Source organism: Cynoglossus semilaevis, unplaced genomic scaffold, assembly GCF_000523025.1.
Source record: "Cynoglossus semilaevis isolate Cse_v1.0 unplaced genomic scaffold, Cse_v1.0 scaffold436, whole genome shotgun sequence".
NCBI classification, from domain to species: Eukaryota; Metazoa; Chordata; class Actinopteri; order Pleuronectiformes; family Cynoglossidae; genus Cynoglossus; species Cynoglossus semilaevis.
The window spans coordinates 98,763-118,906 of NW_007585130.1; the positions used below are offsets into that span (position 1 = coordinate 98,763).

The window sequence follows — 20,144 nt, forward strand, 5'->3', positions numbered from 1 at the left end:
TTTTCAAAGTTATGATCCAAACGACTGCGCACGCGCAACATCTCTATTTCCTGCACGTGAAACACGTGGGCTCGGCAGCAGATCTGAGCCCTGCAACAGCTGCTCGAAAAACAGTCAGCCCCTTTGATCAACAAAAACATGCAAACTATCTGTGAGATGCACGAAGGGACAGACAACTTCAACTTTGTCTCCTCATCGGTGATGCCATGCAGCACTCGGTCACTGATGCAGCGTCAGTTTTAGGTATCCAGCGCCAACCTTCCAAGTCAACTACGTACACTCGAAACCCGGGCCCAGAAACCACAGTATGTCTCTTTGTCTTCTGTCACAGACAAACACAATACTGAGACACTCGGCTCTTCACGGTTTATGAACAGCGGCATTCTCTTCTCGGCTGTCAAAAGAAAGGGCCGAAACAGTTAGACAAACACTCTCATACTCCTGACACACACACACACCTTCTTTACGGTCTTGTATGAGCGCTCCTTTACAATGCACCATGGAGCCTGGAGTTGGCATGAGCCGGCATGAAGGATGGGCCCGCAGCAGGATTTATGACTGTGCTGACGTCAATGACATAATTCAAATACTTAAAACAGGCTACACGCTTCCAAACCCTGCAGATCTCCTCTCTCTCTCTCTCTCTCCCCCTCTCTACAGAGCTGCAGGTCTGGAAAACCCGATGTGGATTTTTGTGCGCGCTGGGAAACTGACTAGTTTGTTCTGGCTGCCGCTGTGTAACCCCCCGCCCTCCCCTTCCCCACTGTTTGTGTGACCATCCACTGTCCATTCATACCTTAGTGTGAATTTTAAAAAGAAAATGTTTTCAAGGGGAAATAATCACCTTCCAATAACAACGTGAGCAACGGTGATTAGCTGCAGAAAATGATCCAGGTAATCGCCGTAATGATCGTTATAATTTTTCCCAATTGTGCAAAAGAGCCGGGGTAGGGTTCACAGTGTGACAGCTAAATTGCAGGTTCCGCGCTAGGCTAACTGCCTCGTATCGTGTTGCGCATTCCTTTTTTGTTTCTATGTTTGCCGCTAGTTTTAATCATCCCGCAATTAATTGAACACGCTACGCTGGCAGGTAGCTGGCAAGCCGTCCAAACATCCTTGGTTCACACGGGCGTCAAAAGCTTTTTTTCTCTAAACGCCTGACCTCTCTTGCGCACACACACACACACACAGCGAAGGCTCAAGAATACGATGTTAACCTAATTTAAAAGCAATTACCGACGATTACTAGTCGTCAAGGAAGATTAGTGGCAGCCGACACGTGACTCCGCGCTGCAGGAAACTTGTTTTGTGTTCGTCCTTTCTCGGATATTCTCACACTCGTTAGCCTCCGAGGAAATATTCGCAAAATGCAACAATAGACGAACGGATGATTTGCACGTGAGCCCCGTCGAATTACGCACGACGTCACGTTGTTTGTTCAGGTTGATTGCGGAGGACACGTGTTCGAGTACATTTAAAAGTACGTTTGAATGCACGTTTCACGCCACGGCGAGTTCACTTGAACTGTGCGAGCTGCATGACTGCACGCATTTTATGGCGCTAGTACGGTTTATTTGGTTCTACTTTAACCCTTTGACTGCTAGCTACGCATTTTATGGAGCTAGTTTATTTGGTTCTACTTTAACCCTTTGATGCATGACCCATGATATACTGAGTTAAAAAAGTGTTTTTAAACATAAAAATAAGAACTGATTTTTATACACCAAATTTCCTTTTTGAACACAATATTAGACACATAATTATAATAGACACATAATTATTTTGCAGTTGCAAAGGCTGACCACTGTATGGCAGTGTCGGGTGATTCTCAGGCGTCCACCGCAGAGGCTTATATGCAACACTGCCATCAAAACCTTTTCTTATCATAGAAAATGACATTCTCATAGCTGTCCACTGTAGTGACCGTCATGCATGAAAGGGTTAACAGCCGCTCATCTCAATCATGCAACAATCTCTCAAATCTGATGAGGTTACACACGTTCTCTAAACATTTATTAACATTCGTTGTATGAAGAAACCAAAATGACTAATATCCCCCGAAGACCCCCGCAAATTGGGAAAAATAACTTAGTTACATCTGGAAATAAACGTCACACACTGTTTACCAGTCCTTGGTGAATAAAAAAAACGTCATTATCAAGTATTTCCTTTAAGGGTTTATAATCTGACCCGGTCAGGGAAGAGTGTGTTCTTTGTTGGCTGTGCGAAGCTCACGTGACTGTGTGTGATGATGAGGTACAAAAAAAAAAAAAAAAAAAAAAAAGGGGGGAAGGGTAAACTGCAAACTTCCACGCGGAATGTTACGCATTTGCTGAGCTGATGTTTTTTTTTTTTTTTTTTACCTATTCCTTCGCTTCTTGGTGTTTAGTGTCGCGTTAGTTGTTCTTTACTGTTCATTTCTCCACATCACATCACCGACGGTACGTCCCGTTTGAAGGTCCCAGATCTGTGACGTCTGTCTCTGACCTTGCTGTACTTTTTTGTTATGTTTTTTTTTTTTTTTTTTTTTTGCGCCCTGCAGCCAGATGATTAATCTATTTCTGGTTCTTAAAACCCATTGTCACCTACGTACGTCTACGCTGACCTTCCTACGGGAATTGACGGTTTTCTTTCCTCGTGTCTGAGGCATGACACTCCTAAATTCAAATTGGCCCTGCCCCCCAAAAAAAATAAAACTTCTACCAAGTAAATTGAGGTCAAAGACGAGAGGACGATCTCTCGCCGTGTTTAAAACACACACACAATGTGTCACTTCGTCTCTTACGCAGGTCGCAGGCCTGAGTCCAGCGAGGGAATGGTTTCGCTCGTCACCCTTGTTTGTTTGGGTAGACGTGTGTGAAGCGTGGAGGAGGAGGAGGAGGAGGAGGAAGGACAATGAGAGAGACTCAACACACTCTAGTATTTTTTCCTGCTGTGGGACACTCCCGGAGGCACATTAGAGCTGAAAGGAAGTTGACAGCAACTGTTTGCGGCCTGTGCTGACGTCAATTGGACTTGAAGAACCAGAGAGGCGAGAAGTAAAATCCCCAGCTCGCCCCCCTCACCCCCCTCCTTCTCCTCCTCCTCCTCCTCCTCCTTTTGTTCACTCCTTTCTTTTAGATGATCCGATCCGTATAATTAAATCTCAGTCTGCGACTCGACCCCTTCTTCTGCTTCCCTAACGATGAGCACCACTTTTTTTTTTTTTTTTTCAAACTACAATCATAGAACTTACTAAAAAAAAAACCAACAACTTCCTCCACCTTTGGTTGATCTTCACATTAAACTTCTGAGAACCTGAGCGGTTCCACTTCTCCCAGAACTGCTTATTCCAATGTTTTGTGTACATATTCAGTTCAGCACACACACAATACTGGCTTGAAGCTGCACTCACCTGACTGACAGACCTTGGCAACAGAAGGCTGATTGGCAGCAGGAGACCGCCTGCAACCAAATAAGAGTTATATAAGCCACAGCATTCAAAATGTATATATGTATATATATGTATATATATATTTATCTCATATCTATCATGTGATGTGGACAGAGGTAAAAACATTCTAAGATCTAAAGTATATTATATAGATGTATTTAGATATCTGTCACATCTTCAAACTAATCTGAGGTCAGATTTTCGGACCCTTTTGTAGAGACATTTCCAGTTAAGAAAAAAAAAACATTTTTTTTTGAATGAATATACACTTTTGTAACCGACAAAGATGCTGCAAAGAAAGGTCATTTTTAAAACTCTGGATTACCTAAAAAATAAAGTGTTGTTTCTTCACTGTTTCTCTGTTCACTGTTATTGGTAATTTGGCGCCCTCAAGTGAGGCATGCTGGTATTTTAAGGTACTGTAAAATCCTAATGGCTACAGGGGAATGCCAACAAATGACGGTGTGGATAATTAGAAATTAATTGGTGATTTTAAAAAAAAGAGTCCAGTGTGAACAGCCCCCAAAACATGTACGTTCATGCCACTCCTCACCTATTGGTTGTAAGTTGTACATTTGTCAAGATGGTGACGTTGTTCCGGACTGTGCGAAGACTTGCTAGAACCTAAAGCATTAGAGACATTTAGTAAAAGGACATTTTTTTAAATTTTTTTTTTGTTATGAAAGGTTCAACCATTCACACAATATTAGCATAAAAAAATATAATAAAATGCTAAATGCTAGCATTATCTACATAAACCCATGTTTCAGTGTGTGTTCAGAGCTTGGCTGTGTCCACGATTGACCATATGAGGTAAAAAATAAACGAATATCTTTTTACATGTCCATGTTTATGTTGTGTTATTCCCAAAACGGAAGCTATGTGTTTTAGCCTTATGCATCCACTGGGTTATGACTCAGAACTCTGTGGAACAGCCACTGGACTGAAATAACCTCACTTAATGTGGAACAGACCGTGCTGTGTCTCCTCGACGGCACCAGGGGGCAGTGAAAGTTAAGCATGCGAGTGAGTGATTGAAAGCACAAAGCGGCATCGTAGAGTCTTGTTAATAAATATTGACTTAAATCCGGTCTCTTACCTGTGCAAACGGTGTCACTATAAAGTCCTCCCCGTGCCTAAACGTAGCACGATGACAGTACAGGGACTTTAAGGACGCATGTGGAAACACGGTGTCAACAACAATGCAGGGATGCACTGAGCACTGAACGACTTACAGGTCTCCGGTAATGGAGGAGTTGCGGGACAGCGACTTCGGCGACAGTTCGTATTCGCTGTCGGAGCGGTACAGGAAGGACTCGCGGCGCTGTCCATGACACGTCAGGTTGGGGTGTGGAACCAAACCAGAACCTGAGGACAGGTGTGGGTCCAAGGGACTGCAGCACATCAATAGGCCATTGTCCACTTCAAAGCTAGGAGAGAGAGAGAGAGAGAGAGAGACGGGAAAAATGTGAGCAATCAACATCAGAGAGAAAAGAAAAGAGGTTTTGCCTTGTACGAAGTCATTGATTTTTTTTTTTTTTTTGGTCTAGTCACTTTTTTTTGTGTAGCAGTTGCTGTTTACGGTTAATGCTTTCATGTCTCAATAATGATTGCTTTGTAAAAGGTAGGTCCAATTCATGGTGAAATAAAAAAAAAAAAAGATGTGTTTTTTTATTAAGGTCACTTTCACGAAGTGGATTCAAGTCTAAAAAGTAAATGAAGAACACTTGCAGTTCACCGGCAATATCTAAAATGAATGAGAGGAAGAAAGAAAATCCAGACGGAGCGAAGGCAAAACACAGCGTCAGTTTTAGGCATGGATCAATACAACTTTTTCATGTCCGATAAAAACGAGAGTGAATTATTTGTCATCGTGACACAGCCTTATTTGTCATCGTGACACAGCAGATTTAGTGTGCACGGACGGTGCCTTGCTCAGAGAACCTCAGGATTTAAGCGCCCGGGGAGTAGTGTGCGCGGTAGGTGAGAGCACCTCAGTGGGAGCTGGTGGACTCGAACCTGAAACCTTCCGGACCCAGGTCTGCTTCCTTAACCACTAAGCCAAGATCAAATTGGTGAAGCTATACCGTTCCATTTTTCATTTGGGTTTAGGTATCGGATCGGACAAGTTATAGTTGTTTTTTTTTTTCTCTTTATGTTCGATCTAGTAGCTAAATTAGGGCTAATACAACCCGTATAACTAAGTAACACCTCACCTGTTGGGGTCCGCCTGTGTGATGTCAATGCGAGGCAGGGAGGTGACCAGCAGGCTGGTCGGCCTGGTCTGGGCCACGGGATCAATTTCCGGTGTAACGGACCTGCTTCTCGGACTCTCTTTTTCTGCCAAACGCCAAGACAAAGGCGGTAGCTGCAAGGTGCCGGAAAAGCGCCGGTGCACGCGAAACATGTCGACGCCGAGGGTGTTGCCGACGGGAAAGTGTCCCACAGGAGGATCATTGTTCTCCTAAGGCAAAACAAGAATGACAATAGCAATTAGTACTAATGAGAAAAACAGTTAGTGTCAGACACGGGGTGATAAGGAACTCGGGAAAATTCATTCTTAAGCGCTAACAGGGGGTTTTTTTCTATGAGAAAAAAAAGAAGAAGTTGTTTTTATTGGTTTTGGGGACGGCAATTCATTTTTTTATGGGTTTGCATAACTACATTTTCATAATGAAAAAAAAAAAAAAAAAAAAGCTTTCATATGCATCAGAGAGACACAACGTTAAAACATCGCGTCATCTATGACTGATCTGGTGGGTAGAGAATTGGTTCGATTCTCATTTCACTGTCTAACAATAACAACCCGGTTGGTTTTTGTGCCTCGGAATCAGCGCATTTGCTTTGCTGGGTAAGAAGAAGACTCAATGCTGCGGTATCCCAGTGGAGTAGTATCACTTTCTGCATAACTTTAGGTCTCAAATGACTTTTTTCTTTTTTCTCTCAGGACAAACTATTCTGGTCTAAATTTAACAATGACACAGCGTTACGGTCTGTGAGAAGGACAAGGTCAAGTGAAAAAACACTGCGAATCTGCAAAGATTCTTCGGAATTGATCAGATTAGTAAAATTAGACGTTTCCATAACACCATCACTGCAAATCTGCAAAGATTCTTCGGAATCGATTAGATTAGTAAAATTAGACGTTTCCATAAGAATCTTTGTACGTACAAGGACATACAAGAGAATCACTTTTTTTATTAGAAACTATGGTCCTTACAGTACTAGTAATACTAATACTAATAGTACATAATTATGGATAAAAACTATTTCTTTTTTTTTTTTTTGTCGCTCCAGTTCCTCAAGTTCCCCATGGTTTATAAGCGGGATCACTTAAAAAAAAAAAACACTCCAAAACACCATCATATTTTTGATATCATGCACCCCCTAGTGGCAGCTTGACTCCCTGTTCTAAGGCACGTCAGGCTAAATTTAGTTGCACTTTTAAGGACAATACAGATCCTACAATTCAAAATCTGGATCTGCCCAAAGCACCTCCTGTAGTGAAAATGTTTTTTCATTTTTTTTAAAATAAATAAGTAAATAAATTTAAAAAAAAACACTAGTTAAATAGTTATCGGTTGAATCGATTGAATGAATTATTGAAAAATTCTCTCAAGCAGCAAAAATATGGAATGGATTAAAAAGAAACCCGATTTCAGGCCAGTCTGTTTCAATTATTACGGTAAAAAAAAAAAATTAAAAAATTGAAAAAAAAATACTGCTATCAAGAGCTGCTATACTGCTATCAAAATTTAAGGAAGACCAGATTTTAAAACTATTCAATCCAGTTAAATACAGTAGTATTAAACTATACTAAACTAATTAAATCATTTTTAATTTTTTCTTACATTTTGATTTATCTCAAAACAACCAAAATAAATACTTATTTCAAACACTTCCTGATGAAAATCAGTCTTTATTTTAGCAGACCAGCGACCGGGCACCTCCAGTGTGAACCAGATATGACTGCATTACAATGAGGTAGGATTTAAGGTGGTTTGTTTTCCTGATTCTCGACGTCCAGCTGAATGAAGTGACGTGGCGGCCTAGTCATAACCGTCTGAGAAGTGTGAGAAGAAACAGTTGGGCCTCTTCGTCACAAGAATTTGTGTAAGAATTTAACCGGAGCGTTCTCTGTTTACTCAACCATCCTCACATTTTTAAACTTTAGCATTACTTCGCACCATTTCTTTAAGAAAAAAAAAAAGGACATCGTTATCTGCCTCGGCTGTGTGTCCTGCAAACAGAACACGTATCTGTGGATGAGTCAGTGCACAAACATCACACCTCGGAGAATCGGCGTACATCCATTGATGACGAGATGATTTTGGAAGAAGCGCGTGAACCACAGAGATAAACACTTGAAATGAGATGCAAAACTGCAAGGGCAGAAACCCGAGTGAATGGACGAACCGATGGGTAACAAAAAAAAAAATCAATACTTACATTCGGCATTGCAACCCCGGGTGTGCTACTGCTTTTCTTCATCCTGAAGAACGATGCTCTGCCGCTTTATGCTTTAAGACTCCAAAAAGGTGGCACTCCTCCTTTTGCTTCTCCAGTGTAGGGCGGTAGACTACCTGCACGAGTGAAGCAAAAAGGTAAGGACCAGTGATGTCTTTTCTCACTCAAAATGTCGACACGTCAGTGATCAGTCATTTCGACAGCAGGAAGTCTGCACACTGCCAAGAAAATCAGTTATGGGATATTGACGACCAAACGTGTTCAAATGATTCGACGGTGTTCTAACAGTTTGAATAAATGATTGAAAATTCACTCAATTAAAATGGTGGACAGATATACCTCACACAACAACTTTCCAAATATTGCCAAAAAAAATGCAAAACAATTAAGAAAACTTGTATATTAATGTAATAAAATATGAAATTAGAGCATAAATATAATATCAAATCAAACAAAAATAATCCTAAAAAAAAACATTCTTCTTCTGTTACTGGCCAAACTCTGTTCCTCTCCTTTGGCAAACTTTACTCACACACTGACCTTTTAATATAAGAAGATTAAACAACTTTGTGTTGGATTATCCTGACGGGCCATTAAAAAAACACAGGGGCCGCAATAAAGCTGTCGAAGGATTACGGTCGGATGAAGCTTCCTCACACAGTGAGTGTGACGGTAAGTGCCAGTTCACGTCACCAACTAAACACCTGCACCTCTTTCAAGCCGGTGCTGTCATTTGGCCGGCTTTGGATACACAGGTGACTAATAATTGTGACAAATGGGAATTGATATCGCCTATGTAAATTCCCCCATCTGTCACAGGCCGCGAAGTTGAACCTGTTTACTTTGTGCTTTGGAAAAACAAACATGCCATCGAGTTAATATGGAAAAAAGAAAAAAAAAAGGTGAAACAGCAACGGATCAAACAGATTTCATTGTTTGGAGCATCAGTGAGATGACTTTTCAGCTGTCAGATCAAGTGTGAGCAGAAGGGGGCGTTGAATAATGTATAAGGCTACAGACGGCTTCACAATGTTATTCAGCAAAATGCTATAAAAAAATAGTATTTTATAACGTCACATATATATGAATATATATATGAATATATATACATATAAGCAACTAGCTAGCCTTCAACTTTTCAAACTTTGTTATTTAATTTGAGTTGTAATTGACTTTGCGTGTTAACGAAATGCATTCCGTTTTCAGAGCAGATGCTTTAAAGGGGCAGTTCCAATAATGTTAATAATCGAGATCGGACAATACGGAAAAAAACAAAACAAAACGCATCGTGATTTTCCCCGCAGCCCCACCCATTTCTACAGTACCTGCCATTAACGTTAAGCTATTATTATGCTGAGACACGATCATACAACAAAAGGCTAATCAATCTAAAACCCCAAGACAGCAGGACGGAATGTCGCGAACCAGACGCCACTGGAATGCCAACTGCCGTTGTTCCTCAATGTCGTAATTAAAGGTTAGCACGCCTTGATGGACGAAAAAAACAAACAAACCCGAAACATAAAGAACCACAGCCCTGTTTTGAACACCATTCCTTCTGGGCCTTTTTCTTTAATTGGTAATGAGCCGCTCGGTGTTTTTCGCCAATCTGATCCGAGAAGAAAATACCTGAGGATGTAACCATGGCAACAAGAGGGGAAAATGTCATTTTCTCGTTTTATTGTTTGAATAAAAAAAACGTAGTTTTGAACTGAGCATGGTTCTACGTAGCATAACAACTAACTAATAGTTGTATTTCCAGATTTTGGCAGATCATAAAAACGCACTTCTTTGTTGGAACTCAAACTTAGGTAAAGAAGAAAAAAAAAAAGCGAAGCTGAAGATTAACATTTGAAAGTTGCCGCATTCACTTTGGGGAGAGAAAAATCTTCAAGTGACCTCTCGCTCTCGGGATAAAAAAAAAAATCGCCTCGATGATGCTGCCAGTTCCTCTTCAAAACGATGCTTGTTGATGTGAAGTGAGGAGCTGCATGCACAGTCATGAGGCAGCACTCGAGATGCTGATTACGGATTATACGGAGAGAGAACGCCAGGGAATATTGTGCGACATGAATTTTGCATGACTTGTGCAAGTCAGAAGCCAAACAAAACCACGGGAACTTTTTTTTTTAATCACAGCGCCGTGCATTTCTTACATACCCTGGTCTGATCAGCCAGCAGGGGGCCTGCCTCAGCGTTGTGACAAATGGCTGAAACACCCAGGGAAGACAACAGATGATGCGTCGCGTAGGTTGACAAACATCAAGGCCTTTTGAGAGCCACCCCATCAAAAGAATGTCGTCGTCGTCGTCGACCCAAAAGCAAGTGCTCACTTACTTGGTAACCAAATATTTTGTCAAATAGGGGCCAAACACTCCAAAAAAATGAAATAAAAAACATTTGATGTTTCTTTTGGAATCCAGCCCAGGGCCGGATTGGATGGCCCGGTGGGCCAGATTCGGCCCGCGAGCTGCCAGTTGATAATCACCAGGTTTACAGACAACATACCCGTTTTAAGGTTCACGTTGGCTCCCGAGCAAAAGCCGATCCAAGCTGTTCGAGGTAATGCATAGATGAGGATGCAACAACAACAAAAAAAACTCTTTAAGCCTCTGTCATACAGTTGCGATGCTTTAGGTGCCACACGTCTGACCATTCAAGCTATTTCCCACGACAGCCATTAGCAAATTACACAGCAGGTTTTGTGAGTCATAAAGTGAATAACTGCAGGCACCCACACAGAAGGAGCTCTGTTCCCTAAACACTGAGGACTATATTGTTATATTGTCCTAAAGTACACAAAGACACCCCCCCCGCCCCCACCCCCCGCAACTGGCAGTCGTTTCCCAGCCTGAGATCAATCATGACAAGTACCTGAACCATCTGAACACGACTCAATTTTTTAGTAAGATATTGTACTACGGAGTCATTAGGGTTAAGGTTACTCACCAAGGATTCACTCAATCAGTAAAAAGCGAATGGAAGAGTGAGGCTCAGACACAGACACACACACACACAGACACACACATTTAGTGCACGCCTACATCACCACAAGCGGTAAGTATAGACGTAGTTACTACTCGTCACAAGACACGTCTGTTGACAGAACAGTGGCTGGTCCTGTTTTACCGTTTGACCTGCCCACATTTATGACATCTATCACCGCGCCCAACATAATCACAATTTACTTACTACACAAATCATAAACACTTGTTTCACTGTTTATATCCGTGGGGCGAACACAGTACCCTGAGGTTCTCCAATAGTTTGTAATTTCACATTCCCCCAAGGGTGGGGAAAGGCAGAGAAGACAACAGTAGGACATCAACAAACAAACCACAGCTGTGCAGACACAGGTTCCCGTTAAGTCGCCCCGTATATTTGATGCTGTCGAGAAAACTTTTAAAGAGGAAAGCGATCCCAACTGTTTCTGACTGTCGATATCCGGCATTACCACCGTCAACCCTGAGAAAAACCACGTGCGCTTCGAGCCTGGAATAATGCTAATCCCCCTTTACACGTGACCACATCTGATCACTCGGGATTTTCTCCTCCCTGTCTTCAAACAGACGGTGGCGACATATGTGTGTGTTTGCATAAATACATGTTTTGTTTTTCGAAAGTCTGCCAGGCACGGGGCGTCTGCTGTCTGTGTTTGTGAGAATGGACAGGAAGAGTCCAGAGGGAAAGTGAGAGCGAGCACTGCTTGTTCTAATAATGAAACAAGATCCAGATGCGGGGCAGCAAATGAAACCCTTGGACTATGCAAAAAAATAAATAAATAAAAAAAAAATAATAATAATAAAGTCTGAGTTATGAAGATTTTCTTCTCGACAAGCTCCCGTTGTCGAGGAGCCACAGAGCTCAGGGCAGGCCAACGACGGCACAAACTTTCAGCTAGCGCTCTTCATCATTTAAATATTATCTCGCCAGTTTGATGTTCAGCGCACGTTTTGGAACGTGAAGATCAGATTCCTGGAGAACGAACGACACTGAGCTGAGGTCAGAGGAGTTTGAAGATGTGGGACGGAATGCAGCAGAGGAAAGATTACGTCACTGTGTGGGTCACATGCAGGGCACTCGCTGACCCACTGACCCCCCCGACAAGTCTGCTTCATGTAGACCGCATGTCCACAAAACACTTGAGGACAGTCCAGTCACATCACATCTCCTGTTTGTTAGTACGTTTAAATGTGGACAAAAAATGACTTGATTTAATTCACTTGGCCTGGTATTAAAAATCTTACAAATTCCAACTGCCTCTTTGCACTTCAGTAATTTGACTTGCTTATGTGTGCATAACAATAGTAAAAGCTATCCAAGCCCAAAAAAAAAAAAGCTTTAAACTGCCAATGTGTTACAGTATGTGCACAGTGATCGACAGAACTTTAAGTGGAAGAAAAACTGTCACCAGGCCGTGATTCTAGTGTGGTTTCTGCTAAAACCTTGGAAGAGAGAGACGTTACTAGTTAAGCAACACCAAGGTGGAAAATCACCACACATCAGGTTCTGCTTTCTAGCGTTTAATAAAATACCATTACTACATTACTGGCATTCACAAGCGGAAAGGAAATGTTGACTTTTTGGGAAGTTCCCCTTTTTTTTTTCATTATTGCGAGGCGACCGTGTACAGTAGAACAACCGACTCCGTTGTTACAAACGACTAGTCAACTCTCATACGAAGCCACATAGGAACCATACCTTATTTACACAAACATTACAAAATAGTCATATTTAGTGAAATATAATTTGACAAAATTCATCAAGCGGCTTTCTCCGCAGTTTGACTCAAAACAGGAAATCGTACTCACAGATGAGGCTGTGAGGCTCTTTTTTAGGCAACAGTGAGACGAGAAGACCGGGAATTGAAAAGTCAGTCGTGTAGAAATGTCAGCCCCGAGAAACAGGCGAAGAAAAGCTTACGGACTGAAGGCCTGTTGCCTGAACTGATTAACATTCCAACGTTTAACGATAGAAACTAGCCGTTAATAATTGCACTTACATCAACGAAACTTGTTTTCACCACTACGTCTCCGCGGCTCTTCATGTTGTTCCAAAGCGCGTCAGCTATGTGCAGCATTTTAATGCCCTTGCACATACACATCTATAATGGCATTATAGAGCTGTGGACCACTGATGAGGACCAATGTGGATTAGAGACGGGCAAAAAAAAAAAAAAACCTGTGCCGAGGTCCATTTATTGTGGGCATATTTTGTTTTTTTTTTCAAGCTCTGATCAGTTTATATCTACGAAATATAAAAATATATTTATATATAATAGCACTGCAGCAGCTACTGATCTTTTGACACTCAATCAAAGCAAAGAAACTCTGGAACGCACGGTTTCAAGGGCAGCCAGGAGCCTCGTGGTTAAATGACTGGGCTTGTTTAGTGATCGCTGCGCGTTTAGTGCGACTGTACGTTTGTTCGATTTCGGACAAACGTACAATTACAAACAAAGGATCCCTCCAACTTCCACAGCCCGTTGTTCTGGTTTCCCTGATGGGATGCATGCCAAATATTTGTTTTGTTTTGTATGTCTACCTGAATACGTACTGCAACAAATTTCCTTTTCTTCTCTTCGTCCTTCGTCGTACGTTCACTGTCCAAATGAATGGCACTGCGAGTGACTTTAAAAGATTCCATTTTTCAGAATTTTCCCAGAAGGAAAAAGTCAGTTTTGAATAAAGACATCTAAAATATCTGTCCTTGGATTGGTTATCCTCGTCTAGGGCTGTGGCCGAAAATGCTTCTCTTGGTTTCTCCGGTTAAAGGAAAGGAAAGTGAACAGCTTCAACAACTCAGTGGTAACTTGGCAGCTGGGGGACTCGAACCTGAACCCCTGCCGCTCCAAGTCCTCTTGCTTAACCACTAAGCCACCGCTGCCCCAGCTTATACAACACACACACGGAGTGATTGCAATGATGTTTGAAAAAAAAAAAAAAAAAATGCAATCAAATTATTCCTATCCTTAGGCAGCTGGCAGACTGGATTGTTTTTCCTATTGGACAATTGGCTCAAATGGAAAACAAAAAATGGATTGAGAAAAGGATCCAAATAAAACTAAATGTCAGTAATGTCAACGGGAGGGCTGTTATAAACCAGGTAAAAATCAGGTGGTTGGATTTTATAGAGCTATAACACATATCGTCATGTCAACTAGGTTCCTTAACCAGTTGGCTCATAAAAGTGGTCGCCAGTGTGTCAATTCAGAGGTTTAGTAGGTCACATGGTAGAAGACCTCCTGTCTTGAAAGCTGACTGGTGGCCATGTTTGGCCTTTAAGGCAGTAGAAACGCAACCAACAAGTGCTCCACACTTCTCTTTTTTTTTTTTTTTAAAGAATAACAACTGGTTTCTGTTCGTTCTGGTTCCTGTCTAAACAAATTACCATTTTTTTTTCATACTTCTCAATTTCTTTTAAAATTCACGAGGTAATATCGTCATCGTAGACAGTTTTTGGCCGTCAACTGACTACACTTAATTAACTTTGAACTGTTATCCATCTGCTATCTCTGGAGTTGTATTTACTCTACTGTAATGTATTTGTGAACAAGGGCGATTCGCCATTAAGTCACTCAGAAACAAAACACGCAGAAGTGTAATTAGGGTGTTTGTCTTCAAATAACAAAAGAGACGTGTTGATCCATTTGTATTAGTAACACTGTTACGGATAATAAGATTATTTAAGAGTGTATTTAAAAAAAAAAACAAAAAAAAACCTTTCAAAATTTGTATTGATTTATATAATGTCATAATGGTTTTAGATTTTCATAATGATAATCCAATCGTGTGCTATCCAGAAATTCCCACCCTTGAAAACGTTAATCACGTCAATGGACGTTATGAAGATTAATCACTAACCTTTCCCTTATTGTTGCTCTGATACGCATGTTTTTATTGCCAACACTGCAGGAAGAGTATTTCATTTCACAGCCGCTAGAGGGCACTCAGTGTCTTAAAATACCGTCCGAATAGCCAAAAGGCACTCGAGTTATACTTTGCCGTATCGTTCCTGACTTTTTACCACAATAACAACTCCTTGAGTATATGCATCTAAATACTGGTCAAAATTGCAGTTTAATTTCATAAATAGAAATGACGCAATAGTATGACGCAAGTTCCAACTGAAATAGTTGGCCATTGACAGAATAATGTATGCAATTTACTTAATTTTGTGTGATTTTTTTTTGTGTCCAGTTCAGTGATGCATTTTAAAAGAAATGTCGACTTTTTGTAATGTATGGAGTCAGGATAATTTTTTTAAAACCATACATAGTTTCAGTTTTCTAGAATATTCAGACGCTTTATCAAAGATAAACTCTACTCGAGCCTTGATAAAATCATGGAAAATGTTCTCCACGGCAAACACAGACAAAACAATGATCGGATATACTGTACACAAAAGTCAACCACAGCTGTTAAAAAAAAAATTAAATCGATAATAACATCCACATTTTTAGCTTCTTCCTACCCGTTCTTTGTAGGATGTAGGGAGCAGCTCCTCGTCGAATCTCGCAGACCACACTGACAGAGTGGGCTGTCAAATGAGAGACAGATGAAGTCTACCAGGGCGAACAAAGTCCTGTCGGTAGGAGGAGAGAGAAAGGAAACACAAATGTGCTGAATGTGATGTTATAGCGCTCATATTTCCTCAGAAATTGCTGCTGTGCGCCAGGAAACTATCAAATAAATACATTATCCTTGCTTTTGTTTTAGACGCACTTCAAACGCAGAGCGGCTGCTCACACTACACCAAAGTCTCGGACTTGAGGAGGAATTGGGAGAGGGTTCGTGCAGAAAGACAACGTTTCAATTCCAGGGTGCGTTTTACTACTGAGAAGACAAGAGGAAGAGACATTCGAGTCCTACCGTCTGTGGACGTCCGCTCTCCCGGCTGCTGCGCGGACACCAGCAGTCTGTCTCCCCGTTCTGCCGCGCGCGACTGAGGCACGCGCTCCGTTTTATCCTCCCTGACCATTTGTTCTGTTCGCGCTTGTTCCACGGACGCAGCACCGGGGCTCATCGATTGGTTTCTGCAGCGACCACGCGAATTTTTTTCCGTTTGCCAATAGCTGCGAGAACGCAACCCCCCCCCCTAACTCCACCCCCCCGCCTGCAGACAACGAACTGTCCCCACTGACCACTGTGTGCCAGACAGCTTTAACGCTGGGTGAACTTTAGGACAACAGCAAATGCAAATTTAGTCTGCACTGCCCTTTAAAGTCACAATACGTACAGTACTTTTTTTTTTCTTTTTGTTTTTGCTGATTTGTTATGTTCAAAAGTCATTCCCAGGAAAGCAAGTCGGGAGATGCTAAGCTAATCCTGCAAAAAAAACAAACACCCTCTTTCCGGGTGTTTTCTTAGTTGTGCACGAGTCTGACCGATGTGCATGACCTAGCCCAACCAAATATATAAATAAATAATATACTTGTCTGGGTGCTAGCACCCCATGTACCAATGTTCTGACTCCCACCAGCCAGCTAGAGTGCCCTCTAGCGGCTGTCAGTGTAAATATAAATATATATAACGAACATGTACATTTTCAATGGTACAGGAGTACCATTGAAAATGTAGCAGGAGTAGCATATGTACCTTGATGTACACATGTACCTTTGCTTCAACATGCAAATGTTCTACTCGCAGTCTGTATTAGGAGATATAATTATATAACCAAATTAAAATGTATTTTATTTTATTCCACATAAATTTATACAGCCGGAAAACCTGCTACAAACCTGTCAGTCAACACATCCTCTTTCCATTTGGCCTGTAAAAAAAAACTGGAGGCGGATGACTCGAATGCTTTTCATAGAACAATTCACTGGTGGAGAGCAGGGTTTTCCTTTGTTTTTCCAGGAGAGGTATACTTCACTAGACACTAATTGGCTAGTGTAATGCTCCAGTGAATTATTGACACTTGAACAGAGAATAAAATGAAACCCCTGAACTTCGATACAGCTGTAGGGATGATTACATCCTGAAAAAAAATTAAAAATAAATCTTAGCTTGATGCTAGCTGGTAGTTCTATTAACGTGTTTGCAGCTGCAAAAGAACAAAGAAATTATTATTGCATGTTTGCAACCTGCAAAACAACAAAGAAATTCTTATTGCGGAGAATAGCTGATTACTGGGCACAGTAATACATGCTAAGGTGTTTTAGCAGCTGTTTCGCCTGTCTGACCTCCGATGAGTCCGATGTAGCAGCCATCAAACAGATTTACCCACACACCACCTACTGTCAGTGTCTAATGTGGGAAGCTCCTCCAGCGCTCGTGTTTTCAGCCTCACCCTTATAAATAATGTGCAAGTGTATATTTTGATGTATAATCCATCAGCGAGAGGCAGAGATGAGCCTTGCTGAGGTCCGATAAAGTTCATCGTCCATTTTTCCAAAGCCAAAAAAAAAATGCCTACATTGCCCAAACAAAGCTATTTTTTTTCACACACTGTGCATAATATGTACAATAAATAATCCCAAGATCTGGTCATATGCTGTTGTTTCACAAAACAGAGACTTTAATCAATGTCAGCCATTCAAGAGCTCTTAGATGAACCTTTATTTTAGCAAACTTAGTGTTCCAAGGAGAATAGAGAGAACAAACCCTTTAGCTCAAGACGGGATATAAGATGATATAAGACATTTCATGTAAAGCACTTGCATATTGGACATTAAGGAAACAAAATGAAAGTATACAGGACACTCAGTGTTCAAAAAAAAAAAAAAGGTTCAAAAACACATCAGGTCTGATAGTCTCTAAAGTAGGGATAAAAACATTGAAGGAAAACAGTTAACACAAAGGCGCTATTTAAACCCAAGAGTAATATATTTCAGTTGCCTGGAAACACATTTTCATTTGGCTAAAGTCTTCAGACTTCAGCTTTTATCAGTTTACATAGGCACTTGTGATACAATGTTTGAAAGTTAAGGCCTTCCCCTTAGGACCAAGTACGACGTGAAAGGTTTTAAACTCGACATGTAAAAAATATAATTTACAACACATTAACTTGTTAGTATTATAAAAATCCTTTTTTTTTTGTGAGCGGGTCAGTGCTGTCACTTGTTTTGTTTTTTTTTCCTCCGTAAAATTCAATGAATCTTAGGGAAATGTCTCAGGGAAATTTGAGAACACCATAAGCTATTTTGCTGTTGGCAAGCAAGTATCTCTGTGACAAACTTCAAAGCATCTAATAATGTCCAATTTTTTTTGGAGGGGGGGGGACTAGAGTTTCCCAAAGACTGGGAGTTTACGAAACATGTCTATTGACTTGGGTCGCGAAGGTTTGTGACTTTTAAAATATGCATCCACAGAAAAGAAAGTTTGGGAAACGCTGGCCTAGTGTCCAAAAAAAAAACCCAACAACCCATACACACTACTGTTCCACCTATTGTGTCGTTTGCATGCATGACCAGAAGCGCAGGCAACCATAAGATTCTAGGGATGCTACTGTGAGTTAATGTGTGTTTAAAGTGCCAACTGTGACAAGCCAGATGTAGAACATCTTGGAATATTAAAAAAAAAAGAAAAAAAAGTGACATTCCAGAAGCAGTTATATTAAATGAATCCAAGCCTTTTGTTTAATCGAGAACATTCATGTTTTGTAGTCTTAGACGATCTTTGGTGTGTGTTTGTAAACAATTGCAAGAGAACATGAGAGACGCCATGATTATTTTCTAATGGAATTACTAATTTTTTTGAACTAGATAAATGAGTGCACGGAAGGTTAGCGTAACTTGAAATAATTAAATGTTTGGAAAGCTGGTATGGATAATCCAGTGAACCAAGTGGTGTACTATGGTCATTTTAGTATAATATCCTGTTGTTAAGTATAACAAAATAGCAGGCAGCAACGAACAGGGTTTTGGAGATACAAAAAAAAAAAAAAAAGTCAAAGAAAAGGTAAAATAGATGGACAGTAATAAAGCATAAGCAGGCTATAGACATCTGTCTTCACCTGGTCCCCCAGACATAAGGCACTAAACAGGATCATGGGTTACACAAACGTCAGCATGATAACACGCCCAGTAAATGTGACATTTTTTTGCAGCCTTAACATTATTCCCACCGAGTCCAGGACAAACCCGCCTTATTGTACGCAACGTTAATCTACTCCACCTTTCACCAACCTTACCAACCTATCATCAATCCGACCTTCCCTTCCTCGTGTCTGCGCTCTGTCCTTTACCACTGCTCCCAGCTGAAGTCATCCCCACCTCCAAACACAACAAAAAAGCCAAGAATGGTGAGAAAGATGACAGCGTTTCCAGTCATGACCAGACCGCAGGCGCCCCATTGGATCTGGAAGGCAGAAGTAAACAACTTTTTTAAACTACACTTTTTTTGGAAGACACTAGCCAGTTAAAAAAGACTGGTAAGAGGCATCAACACAAAAAGATCTAAAAAAAAAAAATATGTATATTTCAAACACAGGGATGGGCAACTCACTGTGTTGACGCGAGCCAGAATAACAGGAAGCCCAAAAGCTGATATTACAATGCCGGTGGTTAAGAAGTAGGCCAACTCTCGGCATGCATTGCTGGAAGAGTCCGTGTCATCGCTGAGGCGTCGGGATATGAAGGTCGGGATGGGACTTAATATGTAGAAGATGAGTACAAACAGTGGCCAGTAAACCCTACAAATGAGGAGTAAAAATGTTAGACTTTAAGACAAAGGACTAAAACAATAAAAAAAAAAAAAAAGGTTTAAATTCTGCAAATATGAATCACGTGCAGTTTCTCCAATATCATTCTGTTATGCACCAAAAATTGTGTTTTAAACCAGTGGCTTTTAAATTGGGGAGGGTCACCAGGGGGCACTAAAGAGCACTGAAAATTGTAGGGAATTTATTATTATTTTTTGGTTATTTTATAAGCATTTGTCCTGAACCTTACAACAGGTAAAGTGCCTTAATAGTCTGATTCTCAAGTTTCCGATCGTACCTCAACGCACCGGGTGTGACAGTTTGAAAAGCGGGGAGCCTGGCCAGAAGCTAATGCTGTTTGGGGTGGCATTGGCAGGGAAAACAACAAAGCTCCACCCTATGATTCCAATGTATTTCTCTACAAGACACAGGTACATATTTGAATTTCTTAATACAACAATATTTACCAGGCAAACACGCATAATCAAATTCATATGCAAACCATTTATTTTGGGTGGGGGTGAGAAAGATTTGGTTGCTCACCAATTGTTCACAGTTTTTGCGTCTAATTGTGTTGTTTCTATATGTTTGTCGTGGC

General features: G+C 41.0%; 1 protein-coding gene and 1 pseudogene across 1 annotated transcript in view; both read right to left on the minus strand.

Annotated features, from left to right (window-relative positions):
* Positions 1–15,999, minus strand: part of LOC103398834 (cAMP-specific 3',5'-cyclic phosphodiesterase 4C-like) — a 35,291-nt pseudogene extending 19,292 nt beyond the window's left edge.
* Positions 16,000–17,432: 1,433 nt separating this feature from the next.
* Positions 17,433–20,144, minus strand: part of LOC103398829 (leptin receptor gene-related protein) — a 4,529-nt gene continuing 1,817 nt past the window's right edge. Inside the window, exons 3-4 of the mRNA XM_008337571.3 lie at positions 19,351–19,537; positions 17,433–19,203 (exon numbers count right to left, since the gene is read on the minus strand). Of these exons, the coding sequence (XP_008335793.1) occupies positions 19,087–19,203; positions 19,351–19,537 (304 nt within the window). The 3' untranslated portion in view covers positions 17,433–19,086. The remainder of the gene's footprint in view (positions 19,204–19,350; positions 19,538–20,144) is intronic.